The sequence below is a fragment of the Callithrix jacchus genome, chromosome 12 (genome assembly GCF_049354715.1).
Source record: "Callithrix jacchus isolate 240 chromosome 12, calJac240_pri, whole genome shotgun sequence".
In the NCBI taxonomy this organism is placed as follows: domain Eukaryota; kingdom Metazoa; phylum Chordata; class Mammalia; order Primates; family Cebidae; genus Callithrix; species Callithrix jacchus.
Genome location: NC_133513.1, coordinates 18,093,699 through 18,116,724, shown reverse-complemented (window position 1 = coordinate 18,116,724; position 23,026 = coordinate 18,093,699). Strand labels below are relative to the sequence as shown.

Here is a 23,026-nt window from a genome sequence, read left to right as displayed (position 1 = left end):
GGCATGAGCCACCGCGCCCGGCATGTGCATACTTTTTGCAGATGAAAAATACGAGTCCAGGGATCCTCCATTTCTGAGCCTGGGTGGCTTTCTTTGGAGGCCAGAACATGTTCTTTTTTGCTGCATGACTGTCTTGCCCCCTCTATGTGAATAACAGGGCAAACCATTAACCCTCCATGGTTATCCATTTCTCCAGCTGCTGAAGGTGAAACAAACCTTCACTCATTCATGCACTCTACCAATATTTGTTAAACACCTACTACGTGCCAAACCTGTGCTAGGCACTGGAGAAAACATTCTGACCCAATTCTTTGTTAAGCAGAGTTAATGGAACACAGTAGACCTTAAATAACTTTGCTATACAGAAGTGACTGACTGAATGAACGAATGGTAAACCTGAGACATCTTGCCCACACTGAACTTAATACTTCTAATCGAGGGGAGAAATTAGATATATTCTGGCTCATGTAGAAAGTTGGGTGTTTTGTTTTTCATTTTAACGTGGTAGTTTGGGAAATAGCATGGATTCTGGGTGAAGACCAGAGGAATCCTCTGAAAGTACAAGATGGTACAAGATGTTCAGTCTGGTACATTGTTGCTTCCAGGCTTTTCCAACACACACACACTCTTAATTGAAGTGGAAAAAGAAAAAGGCTGTCAGGACAAATAAGGTTGTTACAGTTTAGTGCAGTTTTGGTTTATAAAGGAAATGAAAATAAGGGCCGGGCGCGGTGGCTCACGCCTATAATCCCAGCACTTTGGGAGGCCGAGGCGGGTGGAGCACAAGATCAAGAGATCGAGACCATCCTGGTCAACAAGGTGAAACCCCGTCTCTACTAAAAATACAAAAATTAGCTGGGCATGGTGGCGCGCGCCTGTAGTCCCAGCTACTCGGGAGGCTGAGGCAGAAGAATTGCTTGAACCCAGGAGGCGGAGGCTGCGGTGAGCCGAGATCGTGCCATTGCACTCCAGTCTGGGTAACAACAGCGAAACTGTCTCAAAAAGAAAAAAAAAAAATAAGGGTGCGTGCGTGGATGTGAACCCTGGTTTTGCCACTTTTTAACTGCATGACCTTGAATAAGTCAACCTCTCTGTGACTCCGTTTCCATAATGATAAAATAGGTTTGATAATAGTACCCTACTCATAGGCTGGTTGTAAAATTAAATACCTTAATATGTAAAGCCCTTAGGACAGTGGCTTTGCATAATATACATCATACAATACTATTCTTATTATAAAGCTAATAATTGTTACTCCTGTGGAGACTTTCCTTGACCCATCATTGCCGATTCCCTCTTCGGGACTGCCCACAAAGCTTCCCATTCCCACCCCTCCGGACGATTCTGTGGTATCTCCTCCTCTCGCTCCGCCTCTTCTGGATGGCTGCAGGCCCGCGGTTGCGTGACGCACGCCGGGCCTTGTAGTCCGTTCGCGGAGTCCCGTCGTCTAAGGCCTCGCGGGTGAACTGCATTTCCCAGCGCCCCACGCGGCGGCGGCCGTAAAGCGCGGCGGTCGAACGGCCGGTTCCGGCTGAATGTCAGTGCGGGGCTGTGGGCCGGGGAGGAAGGTGGCCGGCGGTTCCTCTATCACCTCCGCCGCCGCCGCCTCCTCCGCCTGTGCTGCCGCCGCTGGCCCTGGGCCGCTCGGCCGGTTGGGCATGACGCCGTGAGACGAGAGACGGGTCGGGACGCCGACATGTTTGGACGCTCGCGGAGCTGGGTGGGCGGGGGCCATGGCAAGTCTTCCCGCAACATCCACTCCTTGGACCACCTCAAGTGAGTGTGTCGGGGGCGTAGCTGGAAGCCGCGGGGCTGGACAGGGGGACGGGGGCGCCGAGCTCCGGGTCGGGTATCTAGGAGGCGTGAGAGCGGCGGAGAGGGGCGCCCGGCGAAGCCCGTGTGAGAATTAAGAGCGAGGGCTCAGGAGTCAGGGTGCCGGGATTCGAACCCCGACCCCGTCGTTCCTGGCTGTGTGACCTTGGACGAGTTGCTTAGTTTCTCAGAGTCTCAATATCCCCACCTGTAAAGCGAGAGGATGCGATTTCAGTTTATGGACGCAGACTTTGTTCTTGACAGTGTCCACCAAGTTTGCTGGCGGGGTACTTCTTAAAGTGGACAGCTTAGGGGTCAAATGCCTGGGTCCTGGAGTCGGGCGGTTCTGGGTACGAATTTAGCTGTGTGAACGTAGGCCTCAGGTTCCCCACTTGTAAAGTAAGTAGAGTGACAGCACCTGCTTCCTGCCATTGTGTTGAGGGTTGGTTGGGTAAGAGAATGAACGTTAAGCTCAGAACATGTATAAGCTCGATAAACGGCATTAATTATTAAGGAAAAAAACCAGATTATTTTCCGAGGGGAGTCTAAGCTGGGGGCATGCAAGCTGAGACCCAGGATTTTGGGGCGAGTGGGGAGGATGATGAAAAATAGATACCTCTGAGATGGAAATGACCCTATAGCTCTGGGAGAGGACAAGTGGCAAACAGGGTCTTGGGAGGCAGGAGTGCACAGAAATTAAGTCTGGCTTTGCAGCCACACCTGTGTTCAAATCCTGACACCACCACTGGCTGTGTGACCTTGGGCAAATTACTTCACCTCTCTGAGCCTCTAGATCCCCATCTGCAAATGGGAATCGTGAACATTGTAATGGAAATAGAAAGTGACTGACCCAGTAGTTACATAGTAGGTGGCCAATAGTGATAGCTTTGTTTATTATCAGCTCCACAAGGCTTCCCAGAGCACCCTCCCTAACATGCTGCCCCATCCCAATTCCTATCCATCACATCTTTCTTTCTCTTGCTTTCATTGAGTGCTTCTCCACTCTCTGCAAGCATTCTGTTTATATTTACTTCTTTTCTGTCTCCTAATAAACTGGCACTTCCAGGAGAACAGAGACTGCTTGTTTTATTCACAGTTGTATTCCCAGCATCTAGCACTGCTTCCTTAAAGAGTGAAAAAATGAATGATTGAACTGGGGACAGGTGAAGAGCATGCAGGCCAAGGCTCAGGATTTGGGGGCAGGTGTGGAGGATGATGAAAAATGGAGCTCTCAGTGAAGGAAAAGACTTTAGGGAGGAAAATGGTGGGGATGCTGAAGAGGGGAGTGGACAAACCTTCAGTGTCCAGAAATAGGCAGGTTTCCAGAGGGAGATCCTGAGACTACTAATGGGGAGGAAGAAGAATAGGGTTAGGGATTTGGTGGAAAACTGTGGAAGGGAGACAGGGCCTGTGGAAAGGACTGGTGGGAGGGAATTAGATAGGACTTCTCATGTGTCCCCGGGAGTGGGGTAGGGGGAGTGGCAGGGCCACAATTCTCAGCTGTGACCTTTCTAGCATGGAGCAGCATTTAGTAAGCATTTGTGAGTCTTGAAGATTGGGGAGCAGGAGGGTTCACTGTGTGGTGAGGGGCACTTTTGGAGCTGGTAAGAGAAGACAAGGGGAGGAAAGAGGCCTGGGACCAGGATGGGGTGGGTAGGGAGGCAGGAATCTCAAATGGGAGGGCAGCTGGGCGGGAAAGGGAGTGGTTGAAGGATTTCAGGAATTTATCGAGTGGGCAGAGTGGCTTAGGAAGGGAGGGGAGTTATCCAGAGGAGGCTGGGCCTTCTGCCAGAGTCCACGTACCTGCAGGCTCTGCCTGACTCTAGCCCTTTTAAATTACCTGAATTTATCAATTTATCAAATGCTTTATTCTGTACCAGATACTGGCTAAGGACTTCCTGTGTGTTATTTCCGTTAGTCCTCACAAATCTGTTGTTTCCATTTTACAGAAGTGGAAACTAAGGTTCAAGGGGCTTCAGTGACTGGCCCCAGTGTGACAGCAGCTGAAGAATAGCAGAGCCAGGATTTGACTCCAGAGCTTGTGCTCATTATACTGTCTTTCTGAATAGAACTTCTCAATAAGTCTGTTTGAGGACACTTTTGGCTCCATTGAGTCTCATTGCCAATTGGGCATCTTTGCCAGCCAGCCAGCAAGGAATGGTAAACGGTCTCTGGTTCCTTTGCCATATCCTGGGAACTGCCTGGGTTCATTGTTTAGACCACATGTCTGCTGGATGCTTCTTTGGAAACCTGAGTTGCCCGCCCTGAATCGGGCAGATCACCTTAGTCCGTTTTACAGCTGCAAGAACCTCTGATTTGTGTATTGGTGCGGGGGGTGGTAAGAAGATCCCCCAGTTACTTGGAAATAGGGCCATAAACAACCCGTGCCCACCCTGGGGCTTGTGCCACTCTGCAATTGGCTCTGTTAGTAAACATCTTGGGTCTTGGGTACAGAACGACTCATTCCCTGAGGGAGTTTGCAGGCTGGTGGGGGAGACAGCTGTAGAGCCAGTGACTTTACACTGTGACAAGTGCTGGCATTGCCATGGATCCAGGGTTCTGTGGGAACCCTTTTTTGGGAGCTTTCAGGAGGAGACCCCAGTGCAAAGTCTCCAAGAATGAGCAGAAGCCTCCATGGAGGGCAGCGGGTACGGGAGGCGGAGCACTATGACCTGGACCCTGGGGGTTTTGTGGCGTGTCCAGGTGGGGGCTGGTAGTTGTGGGAAACAGGATAGAAGTAGGAAGGGGCATGGAATTTATGTGACACTTCAGGTGACCAACTGTCCTGGTTTGCCTGGGCTAAGGGGTTTCCTGGGACATGAGACCTTCAGTGGTAAAGCTGGGAAAGTCCTGGGCAAACTGGTGTAAACTGGTCAACCTACCAGTGACAAGCGACAGTTCCTAATACACTCTTGCCTTGACTTAGGGCAGTATGGGTGGAGAGAAAAAGTTTAAGATAGTTAAAAGAATTTGATTTTTTTTTTTTTTTAACCACACAAGACATCTGGAAACTTCTTTTTTTTAATAGACTTTACTTTTTTGCAACAGCTTGAGATTAACAGAAAGATTGAGAAGATAGCATAGAGAGCTGGAAACCCATTTTAACTACCATATTCTTTGTAACACTCCCAGCTTGCAAACTGGAAAGGAATTTTTCTGTTAGGGTTTTACGTTTGCTGAATGATAGAAAACTTCATACTTGTGGTCTCTGTCTACCATTTTTAGTGATGTAGCTCAGGCAGACTGAAGTCGTCGAGAGGTTATTTGCTACACACCATGGGTGCTTTATTGCCCAGACTAGTGGCAACACTATGACATTGACTGACAAATGTCTACCACCAAGCAGAAGCCTGAGTGATGGCATCATTTGATTCCTACTGAAATATCATATTTACCAGGGACTGCGCATCTACAGTTAGTAGAACTTGGTTGTTTTTGTGTTGTGGCCTTCATTCTGGTCCCCTTTGTATGGGGTCAAGATTTTTGGTGACAAGTGACAGAAAGCCAGCTAGAGTTGCCTTAAGCTCCAAATGGATTGAATAGCTCCTGTCACTGAATGATCTGTCCTGGCCAAACCGTGGCAGAATCCAGGTGTTTGGAGCCGTCAGAAATCAGCCTCTTTCCATCTCTCAGCCCTACCTTATTCCTGTTGGTGTGGTTCTCAGGGAGGCTGCAGGCTTACAGCATATCAGCTTAGCACTCCTGGGGAAAAAGAGAGCTTCTTTTCTTAATATTACCAGCAGAAGTCCAGAATTGAGTATCCCTGGACCAATGAGGTCTCATGCCACCCCTGAGCTGTCACTATGGCCCAAGGTGTGTGGGGCTCTGATTGGCCAGTCCTCACTGATATTGCCTTCCCTGGAGCAAGGGTGGGATGAGCTCCACTCAAGCTAGTAGACAGAGAATGAAAGAAAGGGGTGGTTCCCATGGGAGAATTAGAGGTTATTTCCCAAAGAAGGCGGGGAATAGATACATGGCAGGTAGACAGACACTCACCTACTCTAGGTGTGTTTAAGTTTTGGCCGAGGTAGCACAGACCGTGTTAGAGCTTGGGGTACAGTATTGCCATGTTGATTTTCTCAAAATTCCATCTTCACCATGTCATGTATAATGGATCCTAGGCACCCACTATGTCAAGGCTAAGTTGCTCCAGGCCTTCAGGGTGCTCCAGACTCCATTCCAACTGTCTAGTTGGGGAGCACAGTGAGTCAGGAATGTCCTTGGTAGGCAGACACTGTTTAAATAGAGACCTACCTACAGGGTGAGTAGTTGTTAGCAGGCAGCAGGGGATCAGGTGGAAGGATGGATGTCTCAGGCAGAGGAAAAGCATTTCAGAGAGCCTAGCGGGACAAGGGAAGCAGGCCACATTGGCAGAACTCAGGTGGTTCAGCAGGGGAGTGTTCATGGGGCGAGGGGGAGGTGAGGACCCTAGCGCAGAGCCATGCTTGGGAGTCTCCAGAGGCCAGGTCCCCAGGGGCCTTGTAAATCCTGTTAAGGAATTCAGACTACGTGTGAGAACAGTAGGGAGCCATGAAGGTTTTTAACCACAGGAAGGCTGTGGTCTAGCCAAAGCTGGCAGAATGGATTGGAAGAGGGCCAGACTGGAGGTGGGTGTTCACATAAGGGGCTGCTGCCGTCCTCTGGTGAATTACGGTAGCAGCTGTTGTCATCCAGGTGTGTCTCTCATTGGTGGTCACGGGAGACCACCACTCACACACACAACTGGCACGTCCACTTGAGCTCCCCTGCTCTATTCTTCCTGCCCATTCAAATGCCTAGCTCTATCCCAGAAATGCCAGTTCTTCCCTAAAAGTTACCCTGGTGACTTCAGCCAACAAGTTTTGCTGTCGGCTGGGCGTGGTGGCACACACTTGTAATCCCAGCACTATGGGAGGCCGAGGCAGGTGGATCACCTAAGGTCAGGAGTTCGAGACCAGCCTGGACAACGTGGCAAAACCCCATGTCTACTAAAAATACAAAAATTAGCTGGCCTCTGATCCCAGCTACTCCAGAGGCTGAGGCAGGAGAATCACTTGAACCTGGGAGGTAGAGATTGCAGTCAGCCGCACCATTGCACTCTGGCTGGGGTGACAGAGCAAGACTCCGTCTCAAAAAAAAAAAAATTTTTTTTTTTGCTGTCTTCTCTGACTTTTCTTGTGCTGGTTCACACTGTCCCACACAGTTAACACATTATTATATACTTCTCATTGCCAAAGAGAGGGTTGGCTGTTACCTCCTCTACATTCTCAAAGTTTCATCCCAACCTTGAGTTACACCCTCAGGAAGCTGGCCGGGGTTCCGGTCCTTTGGCCGTCAGACATTGCCTTCCTTTGTAATGTAGCTTTTTGTTGTTTTCTCCCAGTTTGAACATAAGCATCATGAAGGCCTGTATGGCTTGTTCAGCTGGGTGCTGTCAGATGCCAGCACCAGACCTGACAGATAGTAAATAATCACAAATATTTGTCACAGGATGAACCAGAGGAAGACCTCTGTTTTCAGAAAAGGCCAGCCTTTTCCCAACAACTGCGTATTCTCTCCAGTTTTGGTCACAGCGCCTGCACCACAGCCATGACTGTCTCTAGGGCTAAAAGCCCTGCCTATATACCCTGCCCATTCCCGACCCCGTCTCACTCGCCGGCCCTGTTTGACATCTGTGGGGAATGATTCACCAGGGGAAGCACTGCCGGTGAACACCCTGATTCCACCCTGCGTGAAGCTTCTTGTCCTGCTGGCCAGAAGGCTGAACACTGACCAGATGGTGGTTTTCAGGGCACAGAGTGGGACACCTTGGGGAATGTCTGCAGGGCCTCTGCCAGAGTGCTGAACAGGCCAGACAGACACAGGCTGTGTGTCCCCATTCGTCTACCACACCTGAGACACTGTTGTTTGGAGCTGCGTATACATTGGGGGGTAACTTTCTAACCCCCCGCCGCAGACCTCCTGTTATTCTACGTATCCTTTCTCATGCCCCAGCTTGGGAATATGCATTTCAAAATCTTCAATTAGGAGCTTCTAATAAGCACATTATGGTAGAAGGCATAAAACTTGCAGAAATGCTGTCACAGAAATGAACTTGGAGCTAGTATTTCTTTCTCTGAAATGGACTGAATTGCTAATTTTTGAAGGGGATGGGGCTCTATTAGTAGTGACAGTTAAGTCACCTCACTACACCTGAGGTGGGACTTGTTTACGTCCATCGTCCTTGGTGATGCACCTCGAGTGTTAGTTGTAGTTTCTCTTCTCCAGGCGTTTCGGGCTGTGAAGTTCATCAGTCAGTGGAGTTAGCCAGTGGGGAAGGCTGGATATTGAGACTGCGTCTGCAGAGCTCCTGTTGGGGTTGTGAGAATGCTGGCTCCTTTCAGACAAATGGGAGTAAGAGTCCCTTACAAGGAATTTCTGTGAGATCTGATAGTATATTCATGCCTTTTCGGTTTGTTATTGATCTAGTTCGTTTTTTGTATGTTCGGCATTCAAAACTTCATGTAAATGCTTGGCCAATCAGATTGCTGTTTACTACATTGTTTGCATTTCTATACTCCTAGAAGGGTTATAATCATGGGGTCTGAGTCAGACTGCCTGGTCCTAACCTAGGTATGCCCTGTGCTGCACCGGGGCCCCGGGCAGGTGCCTCAGCTCCCAGAGCATCATCCCCAGAGAGTTGAATGTTTCCAGGATAAAATGAAGCACTGGACAGAGCCTGGTAGTAGTGGGAAGCTTCAACCTTTACTGAGGTGGTTACACAGTTTGAGAGAAAACATTATCATTGTGACAGTGGTTATCATTGTAAGAGAAAAATTTTAATTTGTTGCCGTTAAGTGTCTGAGATAATCACTCTGTCCTTTGAAACTTTTCTGAGTTAAGGACAGAGCTTTGCACATATGGTCGGTCATAGCAACATTATCACCCAAACAGGAATCTTAAACCCCTTCAAAGGAGTTGCTACTGTGCTTGTCCTTAAATGGCATACTATGTAGCCATTACAGATCCTTGCAAACAGTTGTCAATAACCAAAAAAGTGCTCTTGTTTTAGCTGAGGTGGGAAAAAAGATTGGCATGGGGATGGATAACGCAACATGACCTCAACTATGTAAATATCCATAGTGACGAAAAAGACCCAAGGAAATAGATTACAACTCCAGCCGCAGTCATCTCTGGCCCACACAGTTGACATTTCTCTTTCATTGTTGTCAAAGTTTCCAACCTCTCTAAAGTGTGTTACTTTTGGAATCAGAAGGTTATTATAATGGGCTGGGTGCAGTGGTTCATGCCTGTAATCCCAGCACTTTGGGAGGCCGAGGCAGGCAGGTCACTTGAGGTCCAGAGTTTGAGACCAGCCTGGCCAATGTGGTAAAACCCCGTCTCTACTAAAAATACAAAAATTAGCTGGGCATGGTGCCTGCACCTATAATCCTAGCTACCCTGGAGGTTGAGGCAGGAGAATCATTTGAACCCAGCAGGCGGAGGCTGCAGTGAGCCACGATCATGCCACTGCACTCCAGCCTGTGCAGCAGAAGGAGACTGCTGCTCAAAAAAAAAAAAAAAAAAAAAAAGGCTGGGGGTGTGACTCATACCTATAATCCCAGCACTTTGGAAGTGCCCAAGGTGGGCAGATCATTTGAGGTCAGAAGTTTGAGATCAGCTTGACCTACATAGTGAAACTCTGTCTTTACTGAAATACAAAAATTAGCCAGGTGTGGTGGCAGGTACCTGTAATCTCAGCTACTCGGGAGGCTGAGGCAGGAGAATTGCTTGAACCCAGGAGGTAGAGGTTGCAGCGAACTGAGATTATGCCACTGCACTCCCGCCTGCACGACAGAGCCAGACTCCCTCTCAAAAAAAAAAAAAAAAGTTATTAAAATGTTTATATCTCTGAGGTGGTTGAATTACTTGATCTTCCAAAGCCCTGGAATTAGATGCAGCATTACAACATTAAATCTTAATCCATTCAGCCTTTTCTCTTTATTACATTCAGGCAAATGTATATTGAGCATCTCTTCCTAAAACATTGTGTAAAACGGTGTGCTGAGGCATTGTGGGACGAGCAAGGTGAAGGTATAACCCCCAGTGAGCTTTGGAGCTTGAAATCTAGTAGTTATTTTTATATACCAGCAAAAGACATTTAGAAAATGAATATTTCAAACAATACCATTTACAATAGCATTAAAAAGTATCAACTACCTAGGAGTAGGTCTAACAAAAGATCTGCAAGACTCTCCTGTAAATATCAAAATGTAACACTATTGGAAATATGTCAGTTCTCTCCAAATTTAGCCAGAGATGTAGGGCAAGTTTAAGGAAATTTTAGCAGGTATTTTTGTGGAAATGGAGAAGGTGATTTTTAAATGTATATGGAAATTAAAAGGGCCAGGAATAGCCAATATAATACTGAAAAACAAGGACAGAAGTTGGGGGACTTAATTACCCCATTGCAAGATTTACTGTAAAGCTGCAGTAATCAGACATCATGGTCTTCATACGAGGAGAGACAACCGGATCAGTGACACTGCAGTAATCAGACATCATGGTCTTCATACGAGGAGAGACAACCAGATCAATGACACTGCAGTAATCAGACATCATGGTCTTCATACGAGGAGAGACAACCAGATCAATGACACTGCAGTAGTCAGACATCATGGTCTTCATACGAGGAGAGACAACCAGATCAGTGACACTGGAGTAATCGGACATCATGGTCTTCATACGAGGAGAGACAACCAGATCAATGACACTGGAGTAATCGGACATCGTGGTCTTCATAGGAGGAGAGACAACCAGATCAATGACACTGGAGTAATCAGACATCATGGTCTTCATACGAGGAGAGACAACCAGATCAATGACACTGGAGTAATCGGACATCGTGGCCTTCATACGAGGAGAGACAACCAGATCAATGACACTGCAGTAATCGGACATCGTGGTCTTCATAGGAGGAGAGACAACCGGATCAATGACACTGGAGTAATCAGACATCGTGGTCTTCATACGAGGAGAGACAACCGGATCAATGACACTGCAGTAATCGGACATCGTGGTCTTCATACGAGGAGAGACAACCGGATCAATGACACTGCAGTAATCGGACATCGTGGTCTTCATACGAGGAGAGACAACCGGATCAATGACACTGCAGTAATCGGACATCGTGGTCTTCATACGAGGAGAGACAACCAGATCAATGACACTGCAGTAATCGGACATGGTGGTCTTCATATGAGGAGAGACAACCAGATCAATGACACTGCAGTAATCGGACATGGTGGTCTTCATACGAGGAGAGACAACCAGATCAATGACACTGGAGTAATCAGACATCATGGTCTTCATACGAGGAGAGACAAACAGATCAATGACACTGGAGTATCCAGAATGAGCCCGCACAGGTAGTTGCCTGATTAATGACAGTGGTGGGGCTGGAGTGCAATATAGAAGTGAGGTCCTTTTCTGTACATGGTGCTGGGTCAAGTACATTTCCATATAGAAAAAAATGATTTTGGCCAATACCTCATTATCATACACAGAAATCAGTTCCAGAAGGACTCGAAGTCAAAATGTAAAGGGTAAAACAGTAACTTTGTTAGAGGTAAATAGCGTTTCCTTATAACCTTGGGCTAGGTAAGAACCTCTTAAGTTTGAAACAAGAAATACCATCCAAGGGAAAGACTGATAAATTGAACTATATTACAACTAAGAATCTCCGCTCATCCAAAGACCAGTATAAAGACAGCAAAAAGGTAAGCCACTGTCAGAGAAAGTATTTGCAATATGCATCTCCAGTAAATGATTTGTAGTCAGAGTATATAAAGAACTCTACCAAGCAAGCACGAAAAAGCCATGCAGCCTAATTTTTAAAATGGGCAAAGGACTTGCACAGCCACCTCACAAAAGAGTCCATAAACATGTATGAACAGGCATCTGCTTCATTCACGCAGGAAAGCCCCATGCAGTATCACTACATACCCAGCAGATGGCGCCACCGACCAGAGCAAAGAACACCAAGTATCGAGAGGCCAAGAAACAGATGGAACCCTCAGATGCTGCTTCCTGGCCCAGGGCTGTTGGCGAGCTTTTGAACATCCCCAAACCTCACTTGCTGTCTTAGCCTGTGCAGTGGCAATAGTGTGCACATTTTCAGGTTACTGTGAGTCTGCAGGTCACATGAAGCCCTTGAAGAGAACCAGGCACATGGGGGCTCCTTGAATCTTCTTTTCAGGACTAACTGCCCTGCGCTCTCTGCCTATAGGGCCTTCTGGTAGTTACTAGGATCCCCCCGCTCCCAGAGATTATTTAATGAGAACAACGATACCAATAGCTAGCACTTGTATCATACATAGTAACTGCCAGGTTAGTTATCCATGATCTCTCAGCACCACCAAAATAGGTAGATACTAAAGTATTTAGGCGCTGTTGCTGTTCCCATTTTACAGGTGAGATAACTGAGGTGCACAGAGAGAAAGTAACTTGCTCAAGATCACCCAGCTAATAAGTGATGGAGATGTGCTCAGACCCAGGCATTCCAGTGTCTATGATAACGGTATGTTCTCATTATACCAGTGTTTGTAATTAACCATATACTCTGGTGCCTCTCAGGAAAGACCAGACTTTCTCTACTTCCTGCTCTGGTTTCGCTGAACCATCCGATCACAACTCCTCCCCTGAAGTCCTCTTTCCCTGACTCTTTGAATCTAGCCTGATCTCTTTTCCATGTTCCTGGAATATTCATTCCTTGGATAATGGATGAATAAGATGAATAAGATGAATAATGGCCCCCATCACAATGACCGTAATCTAATCACAGTGGCAGCCGAGCTTGCTTCTGTTGAGTCCTTGCTGTGTGGCAGGCGCCGTGCTCAGCTCTTTCTGTGCGTGATCCCGTTGCCTCTCTGGAACAACCCAGTGAGAAACCTTGACTGTTCCCACCACTGTGTAGAATCTAAGCTGCAGAGAGGTGAAGCGCCTTGTCCAAGGCCACTGGAAGTGGCAGGGCCAGAGGTCAAGCCCAAGTCTGTCTGCAGACTCCAAAGCCTGACCTCTTCACCATAGCTCTGCGCTGTCACTTTCGTGTCTGCATTTGGATCCTGGCTATGTTTAGTTGGCATGCTTTGATCTAAGTTATGTTCACAAAGACCATACCTGCCCTCTTCAGCATTTATTGCACACCTGCTATGTATTAGACATTTGGGGTCACCAAGATCAGTAAGATGATGGTGCTGACCTTGAGGAACTGAGGTCTAGTAAGGGAGGCAGATCTTTGCAAAGGAGGGTGGGCTGTGCAGTAGCAAATCCATATGGGTACAGAGGTGCCAGTGAGGAGGGAACAATTAAATCCACCTGGCAATGGGGAAGGCTTTATCAAGAGATGCTGAAGCTGTACATTGAAATATAAGTCAGAGTTTCCTGGTTGACAAGGACAGCAAGGACATTCTAAGCAGAAAGCCCCGTCAATTGAAGTCAGACGTGGTCGTAAAGAATTTAAAATTTCCTCTCCTTATTGGGGATCTTCAGGACAGACCCACTCACCTAAGCTGCTGCCTCCCACGGGCTAGGAGTATAATGTTTGATGGTAATAGATGTACACAGAAGAAAATTCCAGAGTGAAGGAGAGTTCGCCCTTCCCCCACATCGCCAATGATGCCTATCACTGGCGGGGTGTCAGGCATATGGTAGCCTACGTGGAGAGTGTCACTGGTAGCTATAGCTAGAGTGGCACAGTGGTTGTAAAACTTCAGTGGGACTGGGGCCCTGCACCAGAAGTCCAATTCCATGGGTCTGGGGCAGCTTCCAAGGGTGATTCTGATGCAGGATGCCTGGGAACTGCAGTTCGGAAAACTGCTCTTCCAGACTCTTGGGGAAGACGCACTTGAGGCAAGATGAAGATGTAGATTTCGGAGTAGGTCCTCCAGCGACTCATCCCGGGGTAGTTCAAGTGCTGTTTGAGTTCCGTAGTCACACAGGGGAACTGGCCCCATACCCCCACCTGAAGCCCCATGGGTAGATTTGGATACAAATGGTTGAGGATTTGTGTTTTGGGGGGGCTCTTCTCATTACTGCATATTAAAAATCACATGCAATTTCTAATTAATTAATTAAATGCTTGATTTTGTACTATGTCTTTAAAGCATATTAATATAACAGTATTAATATATAAACAGTAACAGTATTAATATATAAACCCCAGCTCCTTTCAATAGCAGATTGTTCTTTATTGTGCCATCTTCAAGGTTCTTCCTCTTTATCTCTTGCCCATTTTTAGAAATTGTAGATAGGACAATCCTATCTAGCCCTTTCCTTCCTTGTTCTCACCAGACCCTCAGCTCATTAAACTAAAGATGGCCATAAAGAAATTAGGAGGGGAGGGGACTTTTCCTGAGTCACTTTCTCTTGGTGTCTGCTTTTCCTTCTCAAGCCTGAGCTCCCTTGACAGGTGAAGTTACCTGGTTCTGTGGGCCCTGGAGAAGCTGTCTTAAAAGCTGTGCCTGACAGTACTCCCAGGGCATCCAGCCAGGCTTCTGGTACCTGCACTACTCAGGACTGGCCTCGGTGATTCTTTTTGTCTTACCTACTAGCAAAGAGGCCTTGAGGACTAGACAATGTCCACCTGTCTCTGCTCTAGCACCTGACATCCAAGCCTGTTTGGATAGATGAAATATAGCACCATAGCCTCTCCAGCCATTGATTGATTGATTGAGACAGTCTTGCTCTGTCGCCCAGTCTGGAGTACAGTGGCACAATCTTGGCTCACTGCAACCTCTGCCTCCTTCAAGCAGTGCTACTTGCCTCAGCCTCCCTAGTAGCTGGAATTATAGGTACTCAACACCATGCCTGGCTAATTTTTGTATTTTTAGTAGAGTTGGGGTTTCGCCATGTTGACCGGGCTGATCTTGAACTCCTGACCTCAGGTGATCCACCCGCTTCAGCCTCCCAAAGTGCTGGGATTACAGGCATGGGCCACCGTGCCCAGCCAGCCCATTTAATTCTGTGAATTCAGCAGTCTGTTATCAGCAAATAGGACCATTGCCCTTGGACTGCAGACCACCCATATCATTTGAGCCATAAGGTCTGATGGGCATACTGTACTTGAGGAGGGATAGCGAGCATTCCAGGGGGAATTGCATGTGATTTTTGCCCCAGCGTCTGCCCTGGGATCCAGCCTTCCTAAGCTGTGGCTCTATTGCTCTGAATCTCAACATTAGCCTGGATGCAGGTCTTGTGTTAGGCATCCGGCCTGAGCTGTATGTCCCCACTTGTTCTGATGGCATCAGCACTACGGGGAGTGTGTGAAACAGGCTGTGCCTGCTTTTCCCTCAGTCCTGCTGAATAGGAGTCTCCGAGGGGGCTCCAGGAGCCCCCACTTGATCCAGTTCTTTGGGCGATTATCTTGCACTCTGCAGTTTGAGAGTAGCTGACTTCAAGGGTTTGATGGTTTGTTTGTTTTTTTGTCTCTGTCTGTGTTGGTGTGTCCTTTGTTTAACCCTTAAAGCATCATCTGCTATTTTTCTTGGGTTGTGAGTTATGTCTAATCTGAATGGGAAATTGTACTACCCAAGCCTGAAAAAGCACTGCTGTATTGTCTCCAAAATATTGCTAATGGTCATTGAACTTGGCTTGCATTTCAGTTGGTAACCTTTAATTTTCTTTTCTCTGTTTTCTCTCAGATATCTGTACCATGTTTTGACCAAAAACACCACAGTCACAGAACAGAACCGGAACCTGCTAGTGGAGACCATCCGCTCCATCACCGAGATCCTCATCTGGGGAGATCAGAATGACAGCTCTGTATTTGAGTGAGGGTTTCTCATGATTGCTGTTTTTTGATCATTTGTCTTTGAATGTTTTTCTAAATGTATACCATGAGTCATTCCTGATGATGTCAGGATTTGACACGAATTTGATCTTGCCCAGATATCTATCTCTATCTAGCTATAAAAAATAAAATGCCCTTGAAACACTATAGAAATGCAAGCCAAAAATGGGGAACTTATGAAAATGAGTGTCTTTAGAAAACCTGAAAATGTCATGGGTAATTTTCCTGCAGGTTGTGTCTGATTCTTACCCCAAAGGAAGGATAACTTGTCTGGGTGGCTAGATTGTACATGAACAGAAGGCCTGTGCCCTGGGGAGTCACCAAGGGCTCCCAGTTGCCGTGTTTACTGATGACCAGGCACAAGGCTGAGCTCTCAATGTGACAATCCAGCTAAGTTTCCCGCCCATCCCATCATGGAGGTCCTGTTGCTGTCCCCCTTTTGGCTCAAGGTCACATAGGTCATAAGCAGTGGAAAGGTGAACACACGCCCAGAATCTGTGAGGGGTTACCCCGACTCTCGTACTTCCTAGGTGAGCAGTCCTCAGCCAGGCTTTTTATCTCCCAAAGCCTGTTTCTTTACCTTTAAAGGAGAGAGAAAAAGTTCTTTGTCTAGTGCCTGGCACAGGAATAAATGATAGCAAATGATAAAGACAGGTGTGCCTCACTGGACAGTTGAAAAGCAAGGACCGCTGGCTGCGGTGGTTCACACCTATAATTGCAGAGCTTTGGGAGACTGAGGCAGGAGGATCACTTGAGCCCAGGAGTTCAAGACCATCCTGCGCAACATAGGGAGACCTTGACTCTATATATACTGCAAACATTAGTTATGCATGGTGGTGTGCACCTGTGGTCCCAGCGACTCAAAAGGTTGAGGTAGGAGGATTGCTTGAGCCCAGGAGGTCCAGGCTGCAGTGAACCATGATTGTGCCACTGCACTCCAGCTGGGTGACAGAGTGAGACCATGTCTCAAAGAAAAAAAGCAAGGGCTGTAAACTGTGAACTACCTCCCTAATAGACCTGCCTTGATCTCTTAGTGCAGAAGGATTTGGGACTGGGTTATGACACCCACCAAACACGTGTGCGTGTGTGTGCGTGTGTGTGTGTGTGTGTGTAAAATTGTATTCTCAATTATAAATATTGAGGCCACTTTTAAAACTCATTTTTGAAAAGTAAAGGTGTTCTATTTTTTTTTGAGACAGAGTTTCACTCTTGTTACCCAGGCTGGAGTGCAGTGGCGCGATCTCGGCTCACCGCAACCTCTGCCTCCTGGGTTCAGGCAATTCTCCTGCCTCAGCCTCCCGAGTAGCTGGGATTAGAGGCACGTGCCACCATGCCCAGCTAATTTTTTGTATTTTTAGTAGAGATGGGGTTTCACCATGTTGACCAGGATGGTCTCGATTTTTAACTTGGCTTCTTCTTAGATATCTTAATAAGAAGGATATTACCCTTTCTGTTTTCAGACAGAATTAGACAGCACTGAACAAGTTCCTGAATATATGTTCAAGGTAGTTTTATATTTTCATTGGTAAGGTTGTCTGATAAAGCTACTTGTGGAGATGCAAACACCTTCAAATTCGAACCTGTAAACACTAGCTATGATCTCCAAAGCAAAACATGAGTAATGAAATTGCGTTTATACATGGAACTAGCTTCGTTTAAGGATCCATGAGGAATTTGGTTTGGTTTTGCTTGGTTATTTTAGATGGAGTCTCGCTCTGTTGCCCAGGCTGGAGTGCAGTGGCATGATCTTGGCTCACTGCTACCCCTTCCTCCCGGGTGCAAGTGATTTACCTACCTCAGCCTCCCAAGTAGTAGGGATTACAGGCATGCACCACCATGCTGGGCTAATTTTTTTGTATTTTTAGTAGGGACAGGGTTTTGCCATGTTGGCCAGGCTGGTCTCAAACTCCTGACCTCAGGTGATCTGCCGGCCTCGGCCTCCCAAAGTGCTGGGCAGTTGTTTGTTTGTTTTTTTAAATATCTTTCTGGAAATGAGAAACACCCTCGGGTTAAAGATTAGAAACTGTGTTCACTTGACTAGAAAGGTCTTTTGTTTTTTTTTTTTGAGACGGGGTCTTGCTATGTTGCCCAGGCTGGTCTCAAACGCCTGGGCTGAAGCGATTCTCCCTCCTCAGCCTCCCAACATGCTGAGATTACAGGCATGAACTACTGCACCCTGCCTAGAATGGGCTTTCTTAGTCCATCTGTCATCTTAGAAAACCTGCTGAGCTCCTGGAGTCCCTGTGTTTCTTAAACAGCTGCTCCACAAGGTCCCCAGGAAAATTTTGGTTTTACTACATTTTAAAATTTTGGAATAATTTTAGATTTATAGCAAAGTTGCAAAGCTAGTACAGAAAGTTCCCATTTTGTAAATGTCTTATATTACTAGGGTACGTTGGACGAAACTAAGAAACTGACATTGGTACAGTGTTAGTCAGCTTCAGCCCCGTATGGATTTGGCCAGTTTTTTGTCCGTATCTCCTTTCTGTGCTAGGATCCTATCCATCTTCCCACGTGCATTTGGTGGTTGTTTCTCCCCAGCTTCCTCTCCTCTGTGACTTTTTTTTAGTCTTCCCTTGTTTTTACAACCTTGAAAGTTTTGAGAAATGCTGGCCACGTCTCCTATGGAGCGTCCCCCAGTCTGGGTTTGTCTCATGCTTTTCTTGCGATTAAACTGGCAGTGAAGGGGAATAATGCTGTAGGGGTGAAGCGCCCCCTCATGGCATGATAGCAGCACACCCGTGACAGCCTCATGACGTCCTGGTGACGTTACCTTTATCACCTGGTTAAGGTGCTGTCTGCCAGGTTTCTGTACTGTAAAGTTCTGTACTTTTCTCCTTTCCTTACACTGTTCTTTAGAAGAGAGTCACCGAGTCTGCCCCAGCTTTTCATGATGAGGGGGTGGGGGTTAAGGTCTACCTTCTAGAAGGGAGTAGTATCTACATGTGTTGTTTGAAATTCTTCCGCATGGAATATTTGTCTCTTCTCTCTCAGTTATTATGCAGTCGTTTGCTTATATTACTGCGAACTCGCGGATATTTTGTACTCCTGGGTAATAATTCGGTGTAATTCAATATGTTTGTTGCTCAAGTAGTTTCAGCTTTGGCCACTAGGAGCTCTGTCAGGTTGGTTCTTGTGTCCCCTTGATATGCTCCCTTCCTTTTGTTTTTTGAGCACTTCCTACTTTCTGGTACTATAAAGCACTCTAGTCCTACAGTGAGCTGATTTTCTATGGAGTCGCTCACTCCCCTATGGAGATTTTTAGAAATCTAGGTTCATGGATTTTGTGCTAGACCTACTGAGTCAATCCCTGGGGCAAGATCTAGGTACAGACATTTTAACAAGTTTCCAAGTTGGTCACAGTGCGGCAGTGAGTTTGCTAGTGACACTGAGGAGTCACTGAATTTATGCAACTTGAACTGAAGGTAGACAAAATAGGCCAAATGACAGAACTACTCTGGAGGTCGACATGAATGGCGTTTACAGGCAGACGGGCTCTCAGAGTTGGAGAAGATTGTAAGGGTCTTTTTTAGGCCGTTTAAATTCATTCATTTACTCGTTCATGGATTCAGACAGAATCAGGCAGCACTGAGTAAGTTTCAGGCTCGTGACCTCCCCACTGTGGAGATGCCAGATGAGGGCAGAGAGGCACCCACAGCTGAGTCAACCAGCAGACACACCTCATTCCTTCTCAGTGTCCCAAATGCAAGAGTTTTCATGTGAGTACAGAGAACACATGACTAGAAATGTCATTCTCTTCTTTTAAAGAAAGGTACTGGGTGGTCTGTTTCCTTTTCAAGACTGAAAGAGCTGACGTGTACCCCCAGGAGCCAGTGCCGCTAGGCTGCATGCAGACAAGTATCCTATCCACAAGGAGAAAGGCCGAAACAGACTTAGGGGTGGGTTAGTAGGGTTTCTCCACCACATCAGTACCTGCGTATTTCTTTCCAGTTATTTTCCCCTGGAACTTGACAATTTGGGAACCAAAGCTCTCTCTTGATCTCTTTTTGTTTTTTAAGTCTGTCACCCAGGCTGGAATTCAGTGGCCTGATCATGTCTTACAGCAGCCTTGAACTCCTGGGCTCAAGCGATGCTCCCACCTTAGCCTCCTGAGTAGCCGGGACTTCAGGCATGCACCACCACCTAATTTTTTTTCTTTTCTTTCTTTTTTTTCTTTTTGGAGATGGTGTCTAGCTCTGTCACCCAGGTTGGAGTGCAGTGGCATGATCTCTGCTCACTGCAACCTCTGCCTCCCAGGGTCAAGCAATGCTCCTGCCTTAGCCTCCTGAGTAGCTGGGATTACAGGTGTGTACCACCATGCCCAGTTAATTTTTGCATTTTTGGTAGAGACAGGATTTCACCATGTTGGTCAGGGTGGTCTCGAACGCTTGACCTTGTGATCCACCCACCTTGGCCTCCCAAAGTGCTGGGATTACAGGCATGACTTACTGCATCCGGCCTTTTATTCTTTTCTGTAGAGACAGGGGTCTCATTATTCTGCCCAGGTTGGGTCTTGAACTGGCCTCAAGTGATCCTCCTGCCTCAGCCTCCCAAAGTACTGGGATTACAGGCATGAGACACTGTTTCCAGCTCTAAAACTTAGTTAATACTCAGAATTATCTTATTCCTTTGCTGGGAATTCCAGTCGTGGCAGATGACAATGGGTGGGATGATCTGTTGTGTCTATAGATACCTTGGGGGAAAGTAATACTTGTTTTGTGAATGAAACCAGATAATAATTTCAGTTTCCATATGTGGAAGCAAACCACTGACCGTTTTCCGTTCTCTCCTCAGCTTCTTCCTGGAGAAGAATATGTTTGTTTTCTTCTTGAACATCCTGCGGCAAAAGTCGGGCCGTTATGTGTGTGTTCAGCTGCTGCAGACCTTGAACATCCTCTTTGAGAATATCAGTCACGAGACCTCACTTTGTAAGGACATTCCTTGGTATTCGCCTCTGTACTGCTGGGTATCGAGCAGGGTGAAGTTTGGCATGATTTTCTCTGTCTGTGCTTCCTGAGTATATTAGTCTGCTCAGGCTGCCCTAACAAAATACCATAGACTGAGTGGGTTAAACAACAGAAATTAGTTTTCTCACTGTTCTGGAAGCTAGAAGTTCAAGACTGGCTGGGCATGGTGTCTCATGCCTGTAACCCCAGCATATTAGGCAGCCAAGGTGGGCAGGTGACTTGAGCTCAGGAGTTTGAGAACAGCCTGGACAACAAAGTGAAAACCCATCTCGACAAAAAATGTAAAAATTGGCTGGGTGTGGTGGTGTGCACCTGTAGTTCCAGCTACTCAGGAGGCTGAGGTGGGAAAATTGCTCAAGACAAGAAAGTGGAGACTGCAGTGAGCCATGATTGCACCACTGCACTCCAGCCTGGGTGATAGAGCAAGATTTTGTCTCCAGCAACAGGGTTAGTTTCTGGTGAGGGCTCTCTTCTTGGCTTGCAGAAGACCACCTTCTTGCTGTACACGGCCTTTCATCTGTGTGTGAGTGGAGAGAGACTGAGAGAGAGGCAGCCGGTGTCTTTTCCTCTTAAAGGGACACCAGTCCTATTGGATGAGAGCTCCCACCCTTATGACCTCATTCAACCTTAATTCCCTCCCCAAAGGCCCTGTCTTCAAATACAGTCACAAGCAGGGTTAGAGTTTCCATGTATTAACTTGAGGGGGACACAGTTCAGTCCCTAACCCTGTGTTTGTCCCTGTGTGGTGAGTACCGTGAGAGGGTTCCCCTCTGCTGATGATGCCGGGGGTGTTTGCAGTTCTTCTTTATGACTTGCTGTTAAAGAGGTGGGGTCACTGAATCATCAGCCAACAGAATAAGCTGGAAGTAGCAGGATAAGGAAGACCTAGGTGGAGAGCAGGCAAGGGTGTCTGTGCGCTTTGGTACCCACCCTCCTGCTTCAGTCCTGCCACCTGGCTAGCGAGTGTGTGACTCTGAACTTCTTACCTGCCCTCACTGAGCCTCAGTATCTTCATCTGTAGTAACCACCCCTGAGAGGCACATGCCATCAGTGCTTTCATTTTAACATCCAGGCGCCAGCCCTAGCAAAGCCACAATAGAGAGGGGTTTTATCCCAGGTGATTAGCTCAGTGGTCTCCAGTGAGGGGACACTTGGCATCATCTAGAGACATTCTTGGGGATGCCACTGGCATCTAGTGGGTAGAGGGTGGAGAAGCTACTGTACATTAAGGATAGGCCTCCACAACAGCCCAAATTGTCCCCATTGCTGAGGCTGAGAAACCTGGTTTGGTTCCTAATCCTCCGCACTAGAGCGCTAGCGTTGTTATTCCAAGGTGACTTCACCAAGCCCTGGTCCTGCCCGCCAGAAGTGGGGGACAAGTGGCCAAATGTCTATATTTGAAGTAGGCTCTAAGTCCCCTGGACAGCTATGAAAAAAGTGTGCAGTGGGTAGGAGGTAGAGATGGTAGCATTCCTCTGGCCAAGAGGGAGAGGAGAAAGGACTGCCGAGTGATGGCTCTCACAGCTGCCACTAGGTGGTGCTGCTGCCTCAGAGATGCTGTAATGCTGCTTGGTGACTGCAGGTTGACAAACGGGCCAACTCCTGTCTCCGTAAATGGTTTCCCTTGTTACCAGCACCTGTTTCACTGGATATGAAATGACTGTGGCTTCTGAAAGCTCTGAGGTGAAGATCCCACTCAGCGGCACAGGCCCTGGACTCAGACTGAACCAGGTCCCAGGCTTGGTTCTGCCCCACGCTCCCTGCATGCACCCGGACAGTGAAGACTCCAAGCTGCTGTCTGTGCATCTGTCAAGAGGAGAGCACAGTGGCTGCAGCATAGAGTGGCTGGAGGCGTGAGCGTGAGAGCAGGTGTGCAGAGCAAGGCACAGGCTCTGGCGGATAGGACGTGGCCGTGGTGTTGGTTTTCTCTTTTAAGGCTGCATTGCCGTCAGTTCCCTGTCCTGGGAAGCCTCTCGAAGCACAGCTAGGCAAAGGGCAACTAGATTGAGATGGGGGTGGGGCCGTCAAAGCTTATGGCTTTTAGAGGGTTTCTTGGAATCATATGACTTTTAAAAAGTATATATATTTAATGTGTACAGCTTTATTTAATATATACACATACATAAAGAATATGTATACATTGTGAAATAATCATTGCAATAGAGAGAATTACCATCTATCACCTCACATTTGTGTGTGTATGGGGAGGTGTGTGTGCCCACATGGTGTGATGAAAATGTGTCAGACCTACCCTGTTAGCAGATTTCAAGTCTATAACACAGGAGGGTTAACTGGAGTCACTGTGCTGTACGTGAGAGCTCCGGAACTTACTCATCATGCCTGGTACACTTTGATCAGTGTCTCCCCATTTCCCCTGCTCCCCAGTCCCGGGTAGACTGTCTGCTTCTATGAATTTGACTGTTTTAGATTCTCCCTACAA

At 47.2% G+C, this 23,026-nt stretch overlaps 1 protein-coding gene across 13 annotated transcripts in view; it reads left to right on the top strand.

Annotated features, from left to right (window-relative positions):
- The first annotated feature begins 1,540 nt into the window (after positions 1-1,540).
- The window catches only part of CLEC16A (C-type lectin domain containing 16A), a 229,092-nt gene continuing 207,606 nt past the window's right edge, over positions 1,541-23,026 (top strand). For 8 of the 13 annotated variants that reach the window (XM_035267032.3, XM_078344753.1, XM_035267035.3 and 5 more), the window contains exons 1-3: positions 1,541-1,776; positions 15,471-15,599; positions 20,414-20,547. In XM_035267032.3, the coding sequence (XP_035122923.2) occupies positions 1,697-1,776; positions 15,471-15,599; positions 20,414-20,547 (343 nt within the window). In that variant the 5' untranslated portion in view covers positions 1,541-1,696. Of the gene's footprint in view, positions 1,777-12,242; positions 12,350-15,470; positions 15,600-19,802; positions 19,925-20,413; positions 20,548-23,026 lie in introns of all 13 variants that reach the window. The other 5 variants (XM_078344752.1, XM_078344755.1, XM_078344750.1 and 2 more) reach the window with 2 other exon arrangements.